We start from the raw sequence: 19,285 nt of genomic DNA on the forward strand, positions 1-19,285 counted from the left end.
GTCAGTGTCTTTTACTGTTTGGAGCATGGCGTTTTTGCTTCAGTGATAAATAGGACGTACACATTCTGAACCCAGACAAACTACTCAAAATGTTTTTGTCTTTGTTTTTTTTTTTTTGATAAAAGACATAAATTCTGATGTTATGGCTCAGTGAGTAAATATTCAAGATTACACATGTTGTATGCTTATTCTATCTTTATGTCAGAAATAGAGATGCTGCATCATCCTCTGTTGAATTCTCAGTGCACTTTATTTTTTTAAAATTTTGATTCATTTCGATTTATTTTTTATCATAAACAATTCCACATTCTCTACAAAGCTTCACTAACCATCTGATGAATAGTTCCCTCTTTTGAGCTTTTTTCACCCAGTCAGATGAAATTAAAGACTGTCTCTCTTAAAAGCACCTTTTTACCTGCAACCCACTCTTAATGCACACAATGTTTTCCCTCTGGGAGTCCCTGAAAGATTTTAATAACCATTTCTATTCAAGTGGCGTATATTACATTACTTCACCTCAAGCGTAGAAAAGACTTTGTCATACTTATAAAAAAGATACATTGTGCCTTGTTTGCATATGCATACTCTTCAATGACCTTGTGCTGTGCTCATATTTCAAGGTGTTGTGTGTGGAGAGTAATGCTGATACCAGCTGTGCACTTTGTCTAATTCTTCATTTGCAGATGTTCAAGCTGCCCAACACTGGCATCTAGTGGAGTGATGTTTAAAGTAATTTCTCTGGCTTTGTGCGTGTTTAGGTATCTGTACAAATTACGAGACCTTCACCTGGAGGGCGAAAACTACACAGAGGCTGCCTACACCCTTCTGCTGCACTCCCGGCTGCTCAAGGCAAGCTACACACACACAAACACACGCCGATATGTTTTGTTGTGTAATGCTGCACCCGCTGCCTCGCTCGGCCTAATCACTTGTCTGCCTGCAACAAATGAGAGAGTTCTTTACTTGCTGATAAATGGTTGCTACGTCGCTGGCCTCCAAATGATGAAGCCCCGAGGTTAGTTTATGGTTCTGCGTTGGCCACTGCAGCCATATCACTATGGTGATTGATGTCGCGCACTTGCACAGTAATTGTGTTTGTGCGTGAGCGGATGTGCATGCGTGAGGTGGACTGTGTTTCACCTCTTTTGTTTTTTTTTGGTTTTTTTTAATGAAGCATAGTTTGCTTGCATGGAAAGTCATTCACATTATTAGAAACTTAAATCTTTAAAACATATGATGTAATTTAAATAGTTAGCAGATGTATGTTGATGTTTTGACATACAGTACAGACCAAATGTTTGGACACACAGTTGTGTCCAAACTTTTGGTCTGTACTGTATATCCTGTATGTCTTGGTTATATCACAAAAGATTAATTTTATATAATTGTCAAAAGTTGATAAATAACATGTCTCTTTCTGGTCCAGTGGTCTGATGACATGTGTAGCCCCCAGTTTGAGTTCCATGGCTCCCAAACACAGCGACAACTCAAAGAAACGCTCTATGACACCATCATTGACTACTTCGACAAGGGCAAGGTTTGTACTGACGCCCATGTATGCAATTTACCATGCATGGATAGTGTAAGTTATTATTTGATACTCCGTAAGACTTAAGCAATATGTTTAAAGGTTTCCAATAAGCCGAGTGTAGAACAGTCATAAGGCCTGTTATTCATAAGATGATTCATAAGAATTATAAACTCTGCTTCTATATATTAGCAGGCAACAGAAAGTTAGTAATTAAATTGTATTTAATAGACCTTTACACTTTACACAAATACACATTGTAATTTAATGACAGCTTAACAATATCTAAGCTCTTTGTTATGTGTTTTCACAATACAGGCTCATTCTTTGTGTTCAAGCAGCTAGTTATGTCACCCATTATTCACCCATCATTGTCAGTTGCTTTGAAAATAAATAAGCAAATCTACTAAAAAAGAGCATGAAAACTGTTGGCTCTATTACAGAAAATGATAACTTCTCTGAACTGAGTTCATCAGCAGATCGTCTTGAAACCCACTGTTCTGTTTCTGTTCTTTGTTTTTTCGTGTTTTAGATGTGGGAAGAGGCCATCACTCTGTGCAAGGAGCTAGCAGAGCAGTATGAAAATGAGATCTTTGACTACGAGCTACTCAGCAAGAGACTGGTAATAGATCATAGCTTTAAACCTCAAATCAGCCGCACAGCAGTCATGATCAATGGTTTGGCTGCTTCTCATATCCCCAGCTGTCTTCTGTTTATTTTCTTTATTGATATTTCCAATGTTAGATTACTTGAAGGAAACAGCTTTGAAATAGTAATGGTTAGATTCTCCGCAGGCTGTTGCTTGTTCAGACTGTGGTGAATTAAAGTTTTGAGAAACTGAGTCAGCCTCTGAGGTTCATTTAGGTCAGGAGTGTCAAAGTCATTTTTATTTTTGGCCACATCAAGACTGTTAATGCTCTCAAGGGCCGGTTGGGCCAGAATGGATTGATAAAACCCATGGACAAACTGTTAAAATATTAATAAATACCAATCGATAATTACTTTTTAACATTGAATATCTTTTCACTTTTATCAATCCCTCCAAAATTTAGCAAATTGTTTTTGTGATTTCTTGCAATCAAACTCAGATTTTGTGGTGCTAATTTAGAAATATTTGCAAGAAATTCTGTAATATTTGCATTTATGTATGACAAGTCGTAAAAGGCAGCAGTGTCGTAAAAGTAAGAAGTACTTTTATCTGCAGGAGGGAATTAGCGTCACTTAAACCAAATGCTTTGACCATTTCTTTTGGAAAATTTTCAAAAACTCAGTTTTGTATTTGTGTAAAAAAAATACAGGAATCTGTTGATTTTGCAGAAATATCCTCAATCCTGGAAATACAAAAACCTGGAGGGATTGAACTATGTCTAGAGGGCATTTCAATCACCATTCTTTACTTACTTGAAGCTGCATATAAACCTGCTGTGATAGTATTTTCTGTAACTGCTGTTTCTTATCTCGAATGCACCAGGTCACATCCTAACTTGTAGCTTCTCTCTTCTCCTGCTGTTTCCCTCACACTCCATATATCTCACAGCTTCCCAAAGAAAAACCACCCATTTTCCAACAATGGAAAAAACTACTCCTTTTCTCCTTCTATGACTGCAGCCGCGGCTCTCTCAGCTGTTGCTGAATTTATGTGGTTATATAAATGACAGGCATTGCCCTTGGATAAGGTGCTGGGTTTTTTTCTGCATCTATCATCCTCACAGGTCCAGCATTCTGCTGATGGTAGCTTTGTCATTGGCGTGAGCTGATTAAACTGGCCTGACTGCACACATTGCACATCTGAAACTCTCCCCCCGGACACATCCTTGGTTTCTCTCTTTATCTCTCCCTGCAGGAAAAACAAGCCAAGTTCTACGAGAATATTATGAAGATCTTGAGACCTAAGCCAGACTACTTTGCAGTGGGCTTCTATGGACAAGGCTACCCTCCTTTCATCAGGGTTTGTAGTTATATGTCTGGTGCAAATCACTAAAATTAAGGGGTATACCTCAATTTTGTGTGTTTTCTAAAAAAGAAGCTGTTAAATAATGTAAATGCAGTAAAAGTGCAGAAGTAAAAGTGAAATTTTTTGTACTCCGTAAGATGCAAAGCCTTTTTTTTTTTGTACAAGTAGCACAACTATTATGTGTTATTTTCTTCCTGGTTCAGAACAAGGTCTTTATCCACCGAGGTAAGGAGTATGAGCGTAGAGAGGATTTCCAGAACCAGCTGATGAGCCAGTTTCCCAGCTCTGTGCGCCTTAACACCACCACCATGCCGGGAGATGACATCAAGAACTCTCCACTGCAGTGTATCCTTAACGAAGCTAATCTGCTTTAATCTTTATAAGTGCATACAAAGCAGGGAATATAAATGGAGCAGATGGACTGCAGCCTTCCAAGACCAATGAACACAGAAATGCACATTTAATGGCACATTGCAGCTGTGTGGTGCTAATAAACAATTGGGTCACTCAAGTCAAAATCGCTTTTAGGTAGGTCTGCCCACCTTCAGCTGGGAAAGCATTTTATCTCTCCAAGACTAAGATTTTGAACTTTGAAAATGCAAATATATGTTTTGTTCCTGAGATATGAGGACACATTTTTCATGCTGTCTGTAGGCAGCATGTAGGCTATGTGGAGATGTATTGTTTTATAAAATATATAATAAATATATAATAAAAACCTCTTTGTTTAAAAGGATATGGATGCATTAAATCTCTTTGTGTGAGGTCTTTTACTTTTCTGAACACAATTGTTTGTTGCATTCTTATAAATCTCAGCTATAGAGCTCAAATAATATAAATTACATAAATCAAGGTGGCAAAAGTATAGAAGGACAGTGTGTGTCACATTCAAAGTATTGTTTTCCTGAGCATGTTGAACCAGATATCCAGTGTTTCACTGTGCAACCAGTTCTGGAGATCCCTCCTCGCCTGAAAAACAAGCCAGTCCCTGACCAGATCATCAAGTCAGTGCTGTCTAACAACTCATTTCAATACAAAGAATTGTGCATTTTTGCAAATACTGATAGTTCTGATTATTGTAATTTTCTACATCATTCTCTTATTTTTTTATGCTTTTAATTAGTTTCTTATTTTCACCCTGGTCTCTGATTCTTTCTGTAGCTTCTACAAGTCCAACTATGTGCAGCGTTTCCATTATTCAAGGCCTGTGAGGAAAGGACCTGTGGACCCAAACAATGAATTTGCTGTGAGTTACTCCTTAAAAGTCGATTCATAGCCTCAACCACTGGGACTGTGAAAGGATTTCAAGCGCTGTTGTAAATTTGCATTGTCTTCACTCTAAAATAAATAATTCCTTGCTTACTGGATAACAGTTTTATAGATACTGCAGGCTGAACAGTACGCAATTAGAGGGTATAATACCAGCTCATGTGTAAATATTTCAGAAGAAAAACTGAGATAATTAGATAAAATGAAGGGGGAAGTGTTTGATAGGAGTTCAGACTGTTTTTACAAAATAGAATAAGGTATTCACAAGTGTCAGAAACTTATCAACAGTTTCTCCTCTTTTTCTCTCCTCTACTCTGTTGTGTTTCAGTCCATGTGGATCGAACGTACCACTTTCACCACTGTGTATAAGCTGCCCGGGATCCTGCGCTGGTTTGAGGCTACAGACATAAAACATGTGAGTCTGAGGGACGTGTGGTTTTACGCTATGTTTCACTTTACTTAATCATGTTTAAAGGCGGCCTATCATGCTTCCTTGAAGGTTAGGATAGGTCTACGGGCTATACAAAATATGTTCACTACAATTTTTTGCACAAAATCATTCTTGGATAGTAAGATTTAAGTCTGGTCAGTTCTGCCTATTTTGGTCAGCGGTAAATCCAGCTGACCAAATGTGCTGAAGCTCAGCTTGAGTTGCTAGGTGACAGGTTGGACTCTACTTGAGTTGCTAGGTGTGTGGTTGGACTTGGCTCGGGTTGCTAGGCAACAGCGCAGTGCCAGTCAAATGTGACTCAACAACTGGGGGGTTTCGGAAACGGCTCATTTTCCAGTGATCAAAAAAGTGTCTAGACATTTTTTTTTTTAAAGCACTTCTTTTTAGAAGCAGTAGAAACCCAAGTGGAAATCCAAAAATGTGCAGTATATGAATTTTGCAAAATATATCCTTTGATTTATTTGATATATATATTCAGATTACCTTCCTGATTTTTATGTCACAAACCATGGTGGCGGTGGACCTCTGTTTTTCCACACTAAGAAACTATTGAACAGTATACAGATTACGTCTCTGTTACAGTCTCTGTTCAAGGCAGAAATAGCCAGTTTATCTAAGTATTTTAAATTAAGGACAAATGCAGTTTTGATCTTTTAAAAATACTGAAGTTGGCCTTCAGTTCAAGGAATGTAAATCAGATTACTACTTCTCTTCCCCAAGCCTCACCCCCACGGAGACGACTGTCCCCTACAACTTGCCCCGGGACAATAAACCACATGGCAAATTTTAAAAGCACACTTTCTTCATTAACAACCTTCATTTGCTGATTTTATTTTCTCTTCTTTCCATCACGGTCCTCTTCCAGACTACTTTGTCTCCACTAGAGAATGCCATAGAAACCATGGAGTCCACCAATGAGAAGATTCTGACCATGATCAACCAGTATCAGGCTGACTGGAGCCTACCCATCAACCCACTCTCCATGTTACTCAATGGCATTGTGGATCCAGCTGTCATGGGAGGCTTTGCTAAATACGAAAAGGTATTTCAAATACTCCCTTTTATCACTTGATCATGATTTACTTCAGTGGGTATAAGTCCATATGAATTTTAGCCTTTGAGCTTTTTAACATTTTGCTGCTGCTAACCTACAAACTGCAGTGTGTTTCTGGGTGATTTGATATGACAGACAAACACAGAATAATGCCTAATTGTGATGTGAGATCTGATCTGATTGAAACTGGAGTGAAAAGAATGCGCCGTGATTTCAGTCTCTTAATGCTGAAATCTAGAGGAGACATGCGTTCAGGACAAGCTTTTCAGATTTGTATTTGTAAAAACATTAATCATGTGTCATGTTCCTTCACTACTTCATTACTTTGTACTGACCAGTCACATAGACTAAATAAATACATATAATAATTCATCAAATACATGACATAAATACAAAAAATCATTGGGTATAAATACTTCAACAAGACACTGTAGAAAATTACTTAGTAATAATTGCAGTCTGAGAGTCAAGAAAAAATTACTAAAGCAAAATTTAAAGCCAGAATGTTTCCTTAAAAATGACTGATCTTCAGGAGTTTGGCTGTAGATCAAAGGCAGTACTGACAACAAATTAATATGTCAACTCTTTACATCGTCCTGAAGCTTTGACAAAGATGTGAGACAAATTTTGCTGCCAGTTAATTTTGTCAAATATGTTTTATTTTAGTCTGCGTACCTCATCCTGAATAATAGCTTGTGCTAAAATCATTACCTTTTGAATTTAAAACCCAACATTGCAATCTGCTACAGCTGATATTTTATGTTATATTCTTTAACCAAATCCTGAATATTTCTTCTCCGTCAGGCATTCTTTACAGAAGAGTACACTCTGCAGCACCCAGAAGATCGAGAGAAACTTCTCCGGCTCAAAGACCTCATCGCATGGCAGGTACAGAGCACTTTCAATCAAATATACGGACATCCACCACTGTTTGTGGTCTTGCTTCTGTATGTATGTTCTGTTTACATCATAAATTTTCATATGTAGATCCCGTTGCTCGGTGGAGGAATCTCTCTGCATGGGAAGAGAGTAACAGACGACCTGCGACCTTTCCATGAGCGCATGGAGGAGTGTTTCAAACAACTGAAGAAGAAAGTGGAGAAGGAATATGGCGTGAGAGAGTTGGTAAGAATTAATTAGAAACAATTTAAAGGGAAAAGACATAAAATTACTACTTGTGAAATCCACAAGTCTGCCCCTGGAAGGCTGGTTGCAAGAGTTACTGTAATGGAAATTTATAATGAAGTTATAAATTAGTCTGCTGAGGCAAACTACTCTAAAATACTCTTTAACCTTTCGAGTGGCACAGTAGTTGAGTTTTGTACTTTTTAAATTTCTCTATGGCCAAAATAAAGTTGAATTGATTTTATTGGAGTGATTAAAATATCTGACCTCTATAAGAAATTACACTGATATAGAACATGATGTCTTGTTTTATTTTGTCATGGTTTTCCTGTTATTTAATTTTCAGATTTCACTGTAGATTCTTTAAAAAAAAATTTCTTGTCTTAAAAATTATTCTTGCTTTACACCAAACTCTTCCTGTTGTTTTTATGCCCTTGGATTTCAACCATATGCTCATGTGAACCGATTAGGGTAACATCCAGGAAATGTTACATTAGACTTCAGTAACATAAGACATTTATGTTTGTGATGGTAGGCTGTGGCTTGCCTCTCTAATTACTTATCGTGTAGATAGCTTCTAATGACCCTTTGCTACAGTCCATTGCATCATCCTCATGTTTTCTTTTTTTTTTGGGATTGCGAAAACCTTGATTTTAGTTTCGTCCAATTTTCTTTGCCGCAGTTCTAGCTGCTTTTAACCTTTTGTTATTAATCTGATTGGAAACATGACTGTGAAAATTGTCTCACTTGACGGTCACAACAAGTTCTCAAATTTTTTCTCATTTTGTACGATATAGTGCCAATAATGTGTGTGTTAGAAACGATTTCTTATTTCGTGATTTGTTTCACCACACTGTACACTCTGATAAGAAAAAAATTACTTAAAAGGTTTTGTAAAACTTTCTTACACACCTTTATCAAGAGTGGCAATGATTTAAAAAGTTTTAAGAAAAGTATTTTAAAAAACAAAAAATAACAAATTAATGCTGTTTATTGAGACAGTATGTGATTTTCTGCTTTACATAAGTGTTTTTCTTGTGAAGGTGAGCTACAATTTATACACAATCAATACTAAAGTTTTTTTTTGATTTCTCTGTGTCTCTGCAGCCAGATCTGGATGAGAGAAAGTCTACTCGTCCTCGCTCAATGCTGCGCTCCTTTCGACAATCCATCATCTCCATCTCTTCACTGCAGGGATCTGAATGTGGAACCCCAACCAAGGCTCATGCAGACAGGTAGATTAAAGGTTTACAGCTTTTTTTGACATTTAACCTGTCATCTCAAGTCTGCAAAGATTCATTGTTTACCAACAAAACAATATTGACGTCAACACTGATAAACACGCTGCTAAAAAGTATTAAATGAATAATTTTAGGAAGGAAACAAATCAGCTTGCAATGGAAAAATTAATTTGTACTGATACAGAGTGGGTAATGTCTTGGAACAAATGGATTCCACTTCATTTCATGGAAATGAAACTAATCAATCCTTAAAGAACTAAATTCAAAGACAACCCAAAAATCTATTTATTGTACAAACTGATAAAATGATACTCAGTACATTTTTAACCTCCATACCTCTGAATACATGCTTGACAAGCACAATTGTATTGCAACAAGGCCTTGTTTCCAGAGCAACGTCCTCCCAATTCTGGACCAGGATGTCACCCAGTTTCTGGGTAATCTGAGGTACAACCTGACCTGAACTGAACATATTATGTCCCAGAGGTTTTGTACTGGATAAAACATAAGCTCTTTTGAAATTCTGCTTAGTTTGGTAAATTTTGCAAAAGTAAAAATCAGATGTTTACTTTGTGGCTCTTGGTTACCAGAGCTGCTCTCTTGAAATACTGTTTATCTTATACTACTTAAGAATTGTGCAGTTGTTGAATTTTTCAGAAAAGTTTTTTTTTTTTTTTCATTATTTTTATTTTTATCATAGTCATTGGTGGTGAATATATTATAAAACAGACATTCAACACAAAAGTAAAAATCTGATTTATAGTTTGTGGTAGTTAGTTACCAGAAAAAAAAAACGCGCCTCCTATGCTTTACTATGGCATTCGCCAAAAAAAAATAATCAAAACCTTATATTTACTTAATTAATTTAATAGCCCTTTTTATATTTGACTTCAGAGACAAATACAGACCTATGTATGAAATATTTTATTCCATATCTTCCATTACTTAATAAATCCTCCCATACCTAAATTTATTGAGGAAGTAATCCTCTCCATTTTATGATTCCGATGTATTCCTCTTTTATTGGCGAGTCCTTATTTTGCCATCCCCTCATAATTGCTTTTGTACCAGCTGCTAACATTATTTTTAGCAAATATTTGTATTCCAAGTGCATTTTGAATAGCTCCTCCAACATATATTATGAAAATCTATATTCTGTATTCTGACCAATAATTAAGTGAATAATTCCAGCGAACTCCTGCCAGTAAGGCTGGAGGACTTAACAATCCCAAAAGACATGAAAATGATCTGCCATATGGTTTCCACACTCCCTCCAACATTGTCTTATGTGTAATTAGCCATTTTTAGTTTTTCTTCTAGGGGTAATAAAGAAACGAATAATGATATTTCCATGTAAATTCCCTCCGTCTGCATGAACAATCCTGTTACTTAATGGAAGCCAGCATTTACCTCCCCAAATCATCACTTATCCCCACTAAACCAGCCATGCTGGATGATGAAACAAGCCTCATAGCCTCCTTCACAGCTCCTGACATCATTTCACATGTGTCATTCATGCAAAAGGTGAACCTTCTCTCCTGTGTGAAAGAGATCAGAGGGCTCCCTAGAGGAGCCACCCTCATAAAGTCCCAGCAGTGTACTGCAGGAAGTCATTCTGCAGGGTCTGTTAGAGATCATCCTGGTCCTATTGATAGGTGTGCTATCCACCTTCCCTAGAGAAACTGCCTGCCTCACAGGCTGTCCTTCATAATTTGTGGGAAACACAGCAAATGTTCTGTAGTTTGACTATCATTGTAACCTCTGTAGAGACGAGGTTTCGCCTCATACTGGCAGTAGTAACACTGACCATCGAAAAAAAATGTCTGACCTCCAACTTGTAAACTCATTCCTGTTAAGGGACGTGTCTCATTTTTGCCCCTCTACTGCAAATGTTGCCAGTTTTAATAACACTAAAGTTACTTATACTGAATAACAATCACCTCTGCTACTGAGCGGACAAGATCAATATATTCTGGGTGTTGAATGGACTTGAGGCTACAGTCTGAATAAAGCATTCCTTTAATTTGTCTTTGAGTAGTCTGTATCCTAAGATAGTATTTTATAACTTGTGCCTTTTTTCTGTGTCTTTTTTAAGGGACATCCCTGAGTCACCAAACGCCTGGTCCTCCACTCTGCCCCGCTCCAGCGGTAGTGTTAGCATGAGCATAGGTGAGGAGGGCGTGGTGACGGTGGGTGATGCAGAGGTCAAACTGAGGAAGAGCAAGAAGAAGAAGAAAAGAAGCAGCATGATTTTCATCTCAGAGGAGAGAGAAAGGACGAGCACGCTGGACTGCAAACGGGTGAGTGTTGTTGGCTGTAGAACAAGACAGAAGATTATAAGGACATGCACGTCAGGAGGAGGAGGGGAAAGGAAGAGGGGGAGGCTGAGTGTAAATACTCAAGCCAGAAAATTCAGAGCCTTTGCTGAGCTGCTGTTTAGTTTTCTGATCTCTGTCTCCCTCTAGCTGTCCAAGAAGCAGGAGTTCCGCAGCGACACCAACCTGTGTGAGCCAAACGCCGAAAACATGCCACTGACCAATGCCAACTCACGATCCCTGCCAGCCATCACAGGTAACAGAAGCACTGAATCATCTGAGCCTGGACAGTGATGTCAAAACAGAAAGTCATGGCCTGAGAGAAAATGTCAGGCTGAAAAAAAACACAACCCAGGCCAGGGTGGGGAAAACAAGACATTTCCACTGCTGGCAAGCATGGAAACGTGGCTCTGAAATACAACACACAGCCAAATGTGAAGCAGGAAAAAAACAAATGTTGTAATGTTTTAGAGAAATGCACCAATACTGTCCAGTTTCTGTCATTTTATCACTTACATGACCTTGCACTTGTAGGTGGTGCATCACAGCACTGTTCACTGATGCTCTGCTGGCTTTTTGCCACGTTCAGACAAGCTGAGCCAGCACAGGTGGCCATGTTAATACACTAACTGTGATTAGTACTGCTGGGCACATCTGAGCAAACACACTTCTTCAGCAGTAGCAGATAATCATCAGCAGAACAGCTTCAAGAGCAAAAATGTTTTCCCAAAAGTATTTTAATGAAAAAAAAAAACACACAGTAAATGCAGAGGAGTTGTTTTTAAGATAATAAAGCACCGAGTCGTGCTTCTTGGTTTCTGTAGGTCTGTCCTTGTCCGTGGCTGGAGGGGGAGAAGAGGTGGACGCAGCCGAGAGCCAAGAGGGACAGCAAGAACATGTCTCCCTCCGGGACATCTGACCGAACAGCAGACAGACGCTCAAAGGGCGTCATTAACCTGCTCTTTAAGTCCAAGGTAGACAAACATGACAACACGTTTAATCATTTACAGTGGCATATTAATTAGACATTTGTAATCTGTAAAAAACATGTAAGAGTTAAGGAGAAGTTAAATTATTCAGTAGCTAAATCAATTGAACGGTTCCTTGCAGTGCAGGACATGATTACGGTCTTCATCCATTTCTTTGAATGCATCATTTGTACTGAGATCCAAACGTACTTTGAATTTACATTTTCAGCTCTCTTAAATCAAAATTAAGCAAAAACAAAAAGGTGAAAGATGACATTCTGTTCATAAGCATTTATTTTGATTGCATTTTGCCTTCATTAATGAAAGTTATATTTACATTAAATTGTCATGCTTGTTTTAACAGAGCTCCAGATCAGAAGATCCAAAGCCCAGTGATCCAACCAAGGACGCTGATAATCATTTCTGAAATGGCCTTCGATAATCTTCTGTTTGCCTTATTCATTTATCTGCACATATTTTGCGACAAGGTTTAAAACCTCCTTCCATATCCAAATTTCCACATCACTCTCAGTCTGTCTGTCACTCCCAGCATCTCTGCCTCTTCATTGAATTGATTCAAACTGTCAATAAAGGCTTTTTTTTTATTGGGAGACCTTTTTTTTCCTGGTAGTTTGAATGACACTTCACAGAAACTAAATGCCACTTTGCAGCTTTTGAATCAATTAAGCTTCTACGAGAACAAGCAAACACAAACCAGCCATCTGATGCTGCTGATTAAAAATCTTCTTATACAGGTTTCAGCCCAGCGATGACAGACAGTAATGAGAAAGTGATAATTCAGTAAAGCGTAAAGGGTACCATGTCCTCACGTAGGACTCCGAGCTGGAATAATATGGCAAACAGCTTTGATGCACTGAAAAAAAAAAAGTCGGCAAACAGTGAGATTAATCTGCTGTTCTGTTTTTTCATTCTTTTAAATCCATTTTACTATTTTTGTATGTTTGAGGTACTATTTGTGAAACATTTCTTTAAAATAAAGTCAGACTGTTGTACGTTTTGTGTAAACCAATTCAATATGCTGTGATGTTGGGTTCACTTGCAAAAAGTCTTCATACCCCTTGCACTGTTTCATATTTTCTCATATTACAACCACAAAGTTTGACTATGAAGTTTTTCTCTTGCGTTAAATTGGGATTTAATCTAAAAGACCATCTGGGAAGAGCACTTGTCTGCACAGTGGAACGGAAAGGATGCATAATTAAAGAAATTTATCTGTGAAAAATCTGAAAACTAAGGCATGCTTTTGCATTCAGCACTGCTGACATAATATTTTGTAGGAACACATCTTTGCGGGTGTTCTTCCAACAGCATTGTGCATAGACAAATTTTATTATATATTGTTATTTGCCCTAAAGCTCAAGCAGATTAGATGGAAAGTAGTTGTGAACATGCATTTTTAAGTCTTTCACATGTCGACTGACATGTTCTCCTTGCCTGACCTTTTGGTTTGGGTAATTGGATGGTGCTATACTTTTTTCATTTTCCACTGATGGATTAAATAGTGCTCAATCAGTTGTTCGAGGATCAAGATATTGTTTTATAACCTAATCCTCCTTTAAATTTCTCCATAACTTTATCCCTGACCTGTCTAATGTGTTTTTTTGTTGTTTTTTTTTACTTTCACAATGCTGTTTGCATTTTATTTAGCAGTGTCAAGAGTAGAGGGGTGTGTAAAGAAATGTCAACTACAACATTTTATTATAAAATCTCAATAAATTCACCAACATTAGTGGTGATAACATTATGCTTTTACAAAGCCCATTTCAAAGAAGTTGAAGCCTAAAGTTTTTATAATAGAGCACTAACCTCATCATCTACTGCCCTTTCACAGGACTGGCCACCTGACCTTAACAATACAGTCAGGGATTTTGTTTTCATTTACTTAAGCTTTCTACCCGGAGGCGAGTATAGTGTCCCTCTTTTTTGTGCTAAATCTGGAGCTTGAAACCTTTGCTGTGTAAGGTTGTTTTTAAATTTGTAATTTGTTTCTGCGCTTGTAGATACCGCTCCGGGTTTACAGTGAATAATTTACTCTGTGAACAGGACCATTAAAAATGAAAGAGCAGCCCAAGATAAGGCCAGTCAGCAAGGACGATGTTGGTGAACCACACCACGTCTGAAGAGCTATTTTGGGCCAAAAGGAAAGAAAAAAAAAAACAACAATGCAGCTCAGTGGGTGGTGAGCAGATTTATTCCTTTATCCTTTCAAAGAAAAAAGCAATCTGTGAGACACCTAATGGCCCATAGGTCGGTTGTGCAGCTTAAAGTTTTGTACCTGTGGGTTGGTCCTGGCTTACTTTAAATCCGCACAGCTAAACCACTCAAAGCCCTGACAGATAGTGAGAAAATGGAGTGGGAAGGTTATTGGCTCTCATCCTGCCTTCTTAATTTAATTTAGTGACATTTTAATAAAGACATTTTGCTCAGTTGTTGAAAGGAGCAGACAGACAGCTGCATTAGATGAATATAAATTAGTAGTCTGCATATTCAGACAGGAAGCTAATACCTCCCCTCCTCTGGTAAAGTGACATAAAGTGAGAAAATATAATTTCAGATTAATCTTTTTTAATGATGCATGGATTGGATGGGTATCTCACATTTGCCCTCTGGAGGTTTTATTTCCTCATGACTCTCTCTTGGCTCTGTACTTAGGAAGTACATGTAGTCAGGAGGTGATTAAGAGCAGTCGAAGCATGGCTTCCCTACCTTATTAATGCTACCATTAGCTGCTTTCACACTGACCACAAGGCTTCCCAACAGCCAATTTAAAGTTGCACAGTAGCCATTTAAAAGTCTTGCAAAGTCCTGCCCTGTGACTCTAGTCTGGAACATGGAGTTTTTGATTAAACCACGACACCAGTCAGTGATTTCACTGCCAAAGACATACATCTTACAAAAAAGATGGATTGAGTGGCTGGCAAAGTGGAAAGAAATGCAGTTTATTCTCATAGGAAATAATGGTGGTGCATTGCTTGAGTGATTGTGACTGATCACCAATGAAATTGTTCTGAACCATCTGTGAATTCATGAAAAAACAGCATGCATATATATAAATGTGTATAGTATGTAAACAAAATTTCATGACAACATGAATAACAGCCTTTAAATGCAAGTAAATTCCTGTTGGCAGGAGATTTCTCAGATAGGTAATCCATCATATATCCTGCTTTATAAATGTTGCCTCTGTCTTTGACAGGAAGGAAATTATTTCCTTCCTGGCTCATGGTTTTTATTTACAAAATGTTTTTGATGCTGTAATTAATAAATGTCATATTATGGATGGACAGGACTGCACAGTGGCGCAGTTACTAGCACTGCTGCTTTGTGGCAGAATATGTCTGGGTTTGTATTTGGGCTATGGAGTTAGCTTTTTTTTTTGTTTGTGCTTGAATACAGCTAAATATTAACAATAAAGCTGAAAACTGATAGATATTCAGTTTTTCTTTATATGCCCGAGAACAGCTGCAATTAGCCTGAGTCCTGCTGGGTCTTCATTAGAATAAAGAGCATTTGATGGCAGAAGAAAAGAGGTAGTAATTTTAATACAAAGATACAAAACTGTATTGCAGTGAAAGTTGGTAAAATTCCAGCTTGCTTCAAGGCAATTAGAGATTATACCTTTACTTTTAAGGTTCCGTCTGAATGAGACCCAAAGCTGTAGTTAAAGGATTTATCCACTAGGGGGCAATAACACATAGCCAAAAACTTTCAATTATTCGACCCTCTACATGCTGGTGGTTAATGTCGGAAGGACAAGATGAAAGTCTCCAAATGTACCACTAGGTTCTGCAGAATAGACTGGTAATATTTGCACATAACAAATATGATCAAACATGCCCTCAAGGTGTGGTGCAAGACTCTGAGAGGTAAAGAAGCAGATTTTTCTGTCCAGAAAGTTTGAGTGTTTGTTCACTCTGGAAAGACAAGCTGTCCCTATGGGACTAAAAGCCTCAGTGAGTTCTGACTTCTACCTGTGATTACAACCACAAAGCAACGTCAGCTACTGTATCATGACATATTTCAGCACACATCCCTGACAGGCCAGCATCATTTTCAAGTTTACACACGTCAGCTACATTTTAAAAGGATAACTTTTCTGTGGATCCAGTGTATTTATGAAATACTGCTCCACTGCTGACCACTGAACCCTGGAGCTACAAACAACCTTGCAAGTGCTAACAACTTGTAATACCTCTTGAAGTTTTCGGCTTAACTTCTGGCTATAAAAAGAACAAAGGGCACAATGAGCGGTATCCTTTATGTTTTATACATGAAATGCATTACAGCTTCTGTTTAACAGTCAAAAGGCAAGAATACAGTTAAACTCATGGACAGAGGGCAGTTGTGCTGTTCTTGCAGACTGGCTTTTCTCAGCACTATTTTTAATTAAGCCTCTCTTGTTCTTGCCAAGGTCTTAAAGTTGAATCTAGTGGTCTTTGGGGTGTTTGTAAAGGAGTGAAATGAAGGAGTTGGCGTCAGTGGCATCTTGTAATTTTGTCCTTGGACACAGATCAAAATGAAGCACACAATCTCCTCGTTCATATTTTTAAGTAAAATACAAATGTGTTTTCCCATTTGTAGTGAGAGATTAAGTTCTGCTTTCTCTTGAAATCTGTTTTGCAAATTCTAATTGATAGTAGGCACTCTTACCATACGTGGTCAGAATTTACATTTTCAGCCTCTAGAGTGCAGTGTTGAAATATTCCAGCGACAGACTCTCTCGATCAATTCTTGTCTAGCAGAAGTCAATGTGTTTGGAGCACAAAGTGTTGAATACGCTACAGAACTCTGTAAATCAAGGCAGATAACATGCCCAACCATCCTCACCCTCAACTCCTTTAGTGTCAGTTTCCTTTCCTCCCCACGCCTCTCTGTAATTGCCTGACTTTTCCTTTGTCAACTCTTTTCCCCTCTCTTGACTCATTCTGGCCTGTTTTGCCCTCCCCGATGTTATTCCTTCTGCTCTCTCTGACAAACAGCTGATAGGGAAGCAGGCACCAGAACAGTAGTGTGAGTTTTAATGGGTCTCCCTGATAAAGCCCTATCTGACAGCTGATCAAAGAAAGCCAGGTTGCTCACATTCCTTGGTTGTATGGGGTCACTCAGAAGGTTGGAATGAAAGTAATACAAGAGGTAAAATGTCTGGCTGCAGTCTGTGCTCTATGCATGTCACATTTGCCCTGTACAGCACTGGGATTTGGGAGAAAAATAGTCTACAGATTCTATAGTGCCTCTGGAAAACAGAATAAAAGGTGAAAGATAAGATATCTTTGCAGTAACACAATAACAGCAGAAACTGAGAAACCTTTACCAATCATTTCTGACTTTTACCAGAAGTGTCTGTTTATATTCACTGTAATTTACTGGATTGAAGTGAAAAAGCGATATTTATTTTGAATATAAATCATTGCTTCATTTGGTTGTAGAAAAAAGAAAGAAATCTGTGTAAACTATGAAACTATCCCGCCCAAACACAGGGAGATATGCAGTGCAGCACATGTCCCTGAAGAGCTGTTAACCCACAGCCCAGAGGGGTTATGGTGTAGAGAAGAGACTTTAAATAGACTGAAAAATGACTCAGGCATTAAGCGTTGTAAAATACATGAAAAGGGTGTTACCTCTTTGCAGGATTTGCAGGGTGCAAGAGGACAGTAGGTCAGATTATCAAACCTTCTCTGGATGGTGTCCTGAAAAGGGGTGCCATTTTGGGTTGAAGTGGTTCTCCTAAGGGAGTTCAATGCCCACATGGAAAACATTGGAGTAACTGATCAAGAGGTGTGTGATTCAGAAGAATTACCTCCTCAACGTGAACCCAATCTCTTTTGTTGTTGGGCTAATATGAGAGATACAGAATGTCCATAGCTAACACCACAACTTGATCGACTTTGTAATTGTATCATCAGACCTGTGGTGTTATGCTTTGGAGACCCTCAGGTGAACAGAGAAGCTGTGAACCAATCACCACCTAGAAGTGAGTTGTATCTAGTGGCAGGGGAGGCTGCTTTTTGAATATTTGACTAACTCATATTGAACTGTTTCATATTCAACATTGTGTGCAAAAACTAACATACTTCCAACTATTTTCCAAGCTCTTGTTAGAAATGTTTTCTTAAATATCTGAACCTAAATTCAGTCTTGATTTTAGAACTGAAACAACTATCCAGCTCCGTAACACATTTATTGTCTACAAGACGATGTGAGGTCAGCACCTTCTCCTTGGTTTGTTCGGACAGCTCACCAGCGGTTGAAATTAAAGTCTGGAAGGTAGAGTCCGTGTCAACTTGAAGCTCGTTTCATTAAAGAGAAACTAACAAGCATGACTTTCACAGGTAGCAGCAGGGTTCAACAGCAGCAGAGTGGTATCAGTGGGTTAGACATCGACCACGTAATTGGTGATGGTTGTACTGTCTGTAAGCTGATGCAGTGAGAGAATCCACAGGAGAGCTGTTTGTGTGTATGGGTGATCTGTGGCACTAAATTCCCTATCAGATGTCTGGTTGGCATAATGACGATCATGATCTGTGTGTGCCAGCCAAACAATGGCTCACACAAATAGGAGATGGGGACAGAAGTAGATGGAAGTGAAAGGATTTGTTTTGGTAGACAGAAAGATGCTGGTTTAGAATCAGAATATATTGGGATTGAAACAATGTCAATACAATTCCGCTTTAATTAAAAAAAAGAAAAGTGTTTTGCACACACTGTGGAAAAGGAAATCATAAATGTTTCTTGCTTTCGGAGTATGTACATTTTTAGAGACTGTTTATTACTTTCAGAATCAGAGCTTTAATCACTAAAACTAGTAGGTCTAAACAATTTGGGAATTCTTCCAATTGGATAATTGACAACATTTGAGTTAAATGAAGATATGTCTGTGAGTGTATTTTAAGGCAACACCTCAGACACACTGTATTTTTGTGTGACATCTTCATACGATAATAAGAACTCAGCCAAGATGTCAGAAACAGAATTTTCACAAGTGTGATTCATCCTTGGGTATGATTTCCAGGTGTCTGAAGGTCACATTCAAACAATTCAAACAATTATTTGACAATTTAAGCAACATGGCAGCATCTATGCATCGTACCATTCAGGAAAGGGCTGATTCTGTGTCCAACAGATGTTTGGGTAAAAATGTGTATCAACCTTGTGAAGATGCTGGCTGAATCTGAAGCCTCACAGATTATGTTCTGTAAACGACTAAGGGAAAAAGAACGAATTCTTAAGTTGTGTGTGGTTCCATGAAATGAAACTAAAATTTAATTTCCAACCACATAGGGGAATGCAAGAGGGGAAGCTGACAAAGCCCTGACCTCAGTAGCATAGAAACCTTTGCAGGTGAAGCTGAAAAGATGTGTG

The 19,285-nt window shown here is 38.2% G+C and overlaps 1 protein-coding gene across 1 annotated transcript in view; it reads left to right on the plus strand.

Annotated features, from left to right (window-relative positions):
* Window positions 1-13,670, plus strand: part of dock2 (dedicator of cytokinesis 2) — a 104,742-nt gene extending 91,072 nt beyond the window's left edge. The window contains 17 exon segments of the mRNA XM_032555129.1: window positions 759-849; window positions 1,427-1,537; window positions 2,061-2,150; window positions 3,372-3,476; window positions 3,686-3,827; window positions 4,405-4,486; window positions 4,644-4,728; window positions 5,080-5,166; window positions 6,068-6,244; window positions 7,061-7,144; window positions 7,244-7,381; window positions 8,489-8,616; window positions 10,718-10,922; window positions 11,088-11,193; window positions 11,762-11,808; window positions 11,810-11,911; window positions 12,270-13,670. Of these exon segments, the coding sequence (XP_032411020.1) occupies window positions 759-849; window positions 1,427-1,537; window positions 2,061-2,150; window positions 3,372-3,476; window positions 3,686-3,827; window positions 4,405-4,486; window positions 4,644-4,728; window positions 5,080-5,166; window positions 6,068-6,244; window positions 7,061-7,144; window positions 7,244-7,381; window positions 8,489-8,616; window positions 10,718-10,922; window positions 11,088-11,193; window positions 11,762-11,808; window positions 11,810-11,911; window positions 12,270-12,332 (1,843 nt within the window). The 3' untranslated portion in view covers window positions 12,333-13,670.
* Window positions 13,671-19,285: the final 5,615 nt, after the last annotated feature.

Source organism: Xiphophorus hellerii, chromosome 23 (genome assembly GCF_003331165.1).
Source record: "Xiphophorus hellerii strain 12219 chromosome 23, Xiphophorus_hellerii-4.1, whole genome shotgun sequence".
NCBI classification, from domain to species: domain Eukaryota; kingdom Metazoa; phylum Chordata; class Actinopteri; order Cyprinodontiformes; family Poeciliidae; genus Xiphophorus; species Xiphophorus hellerii.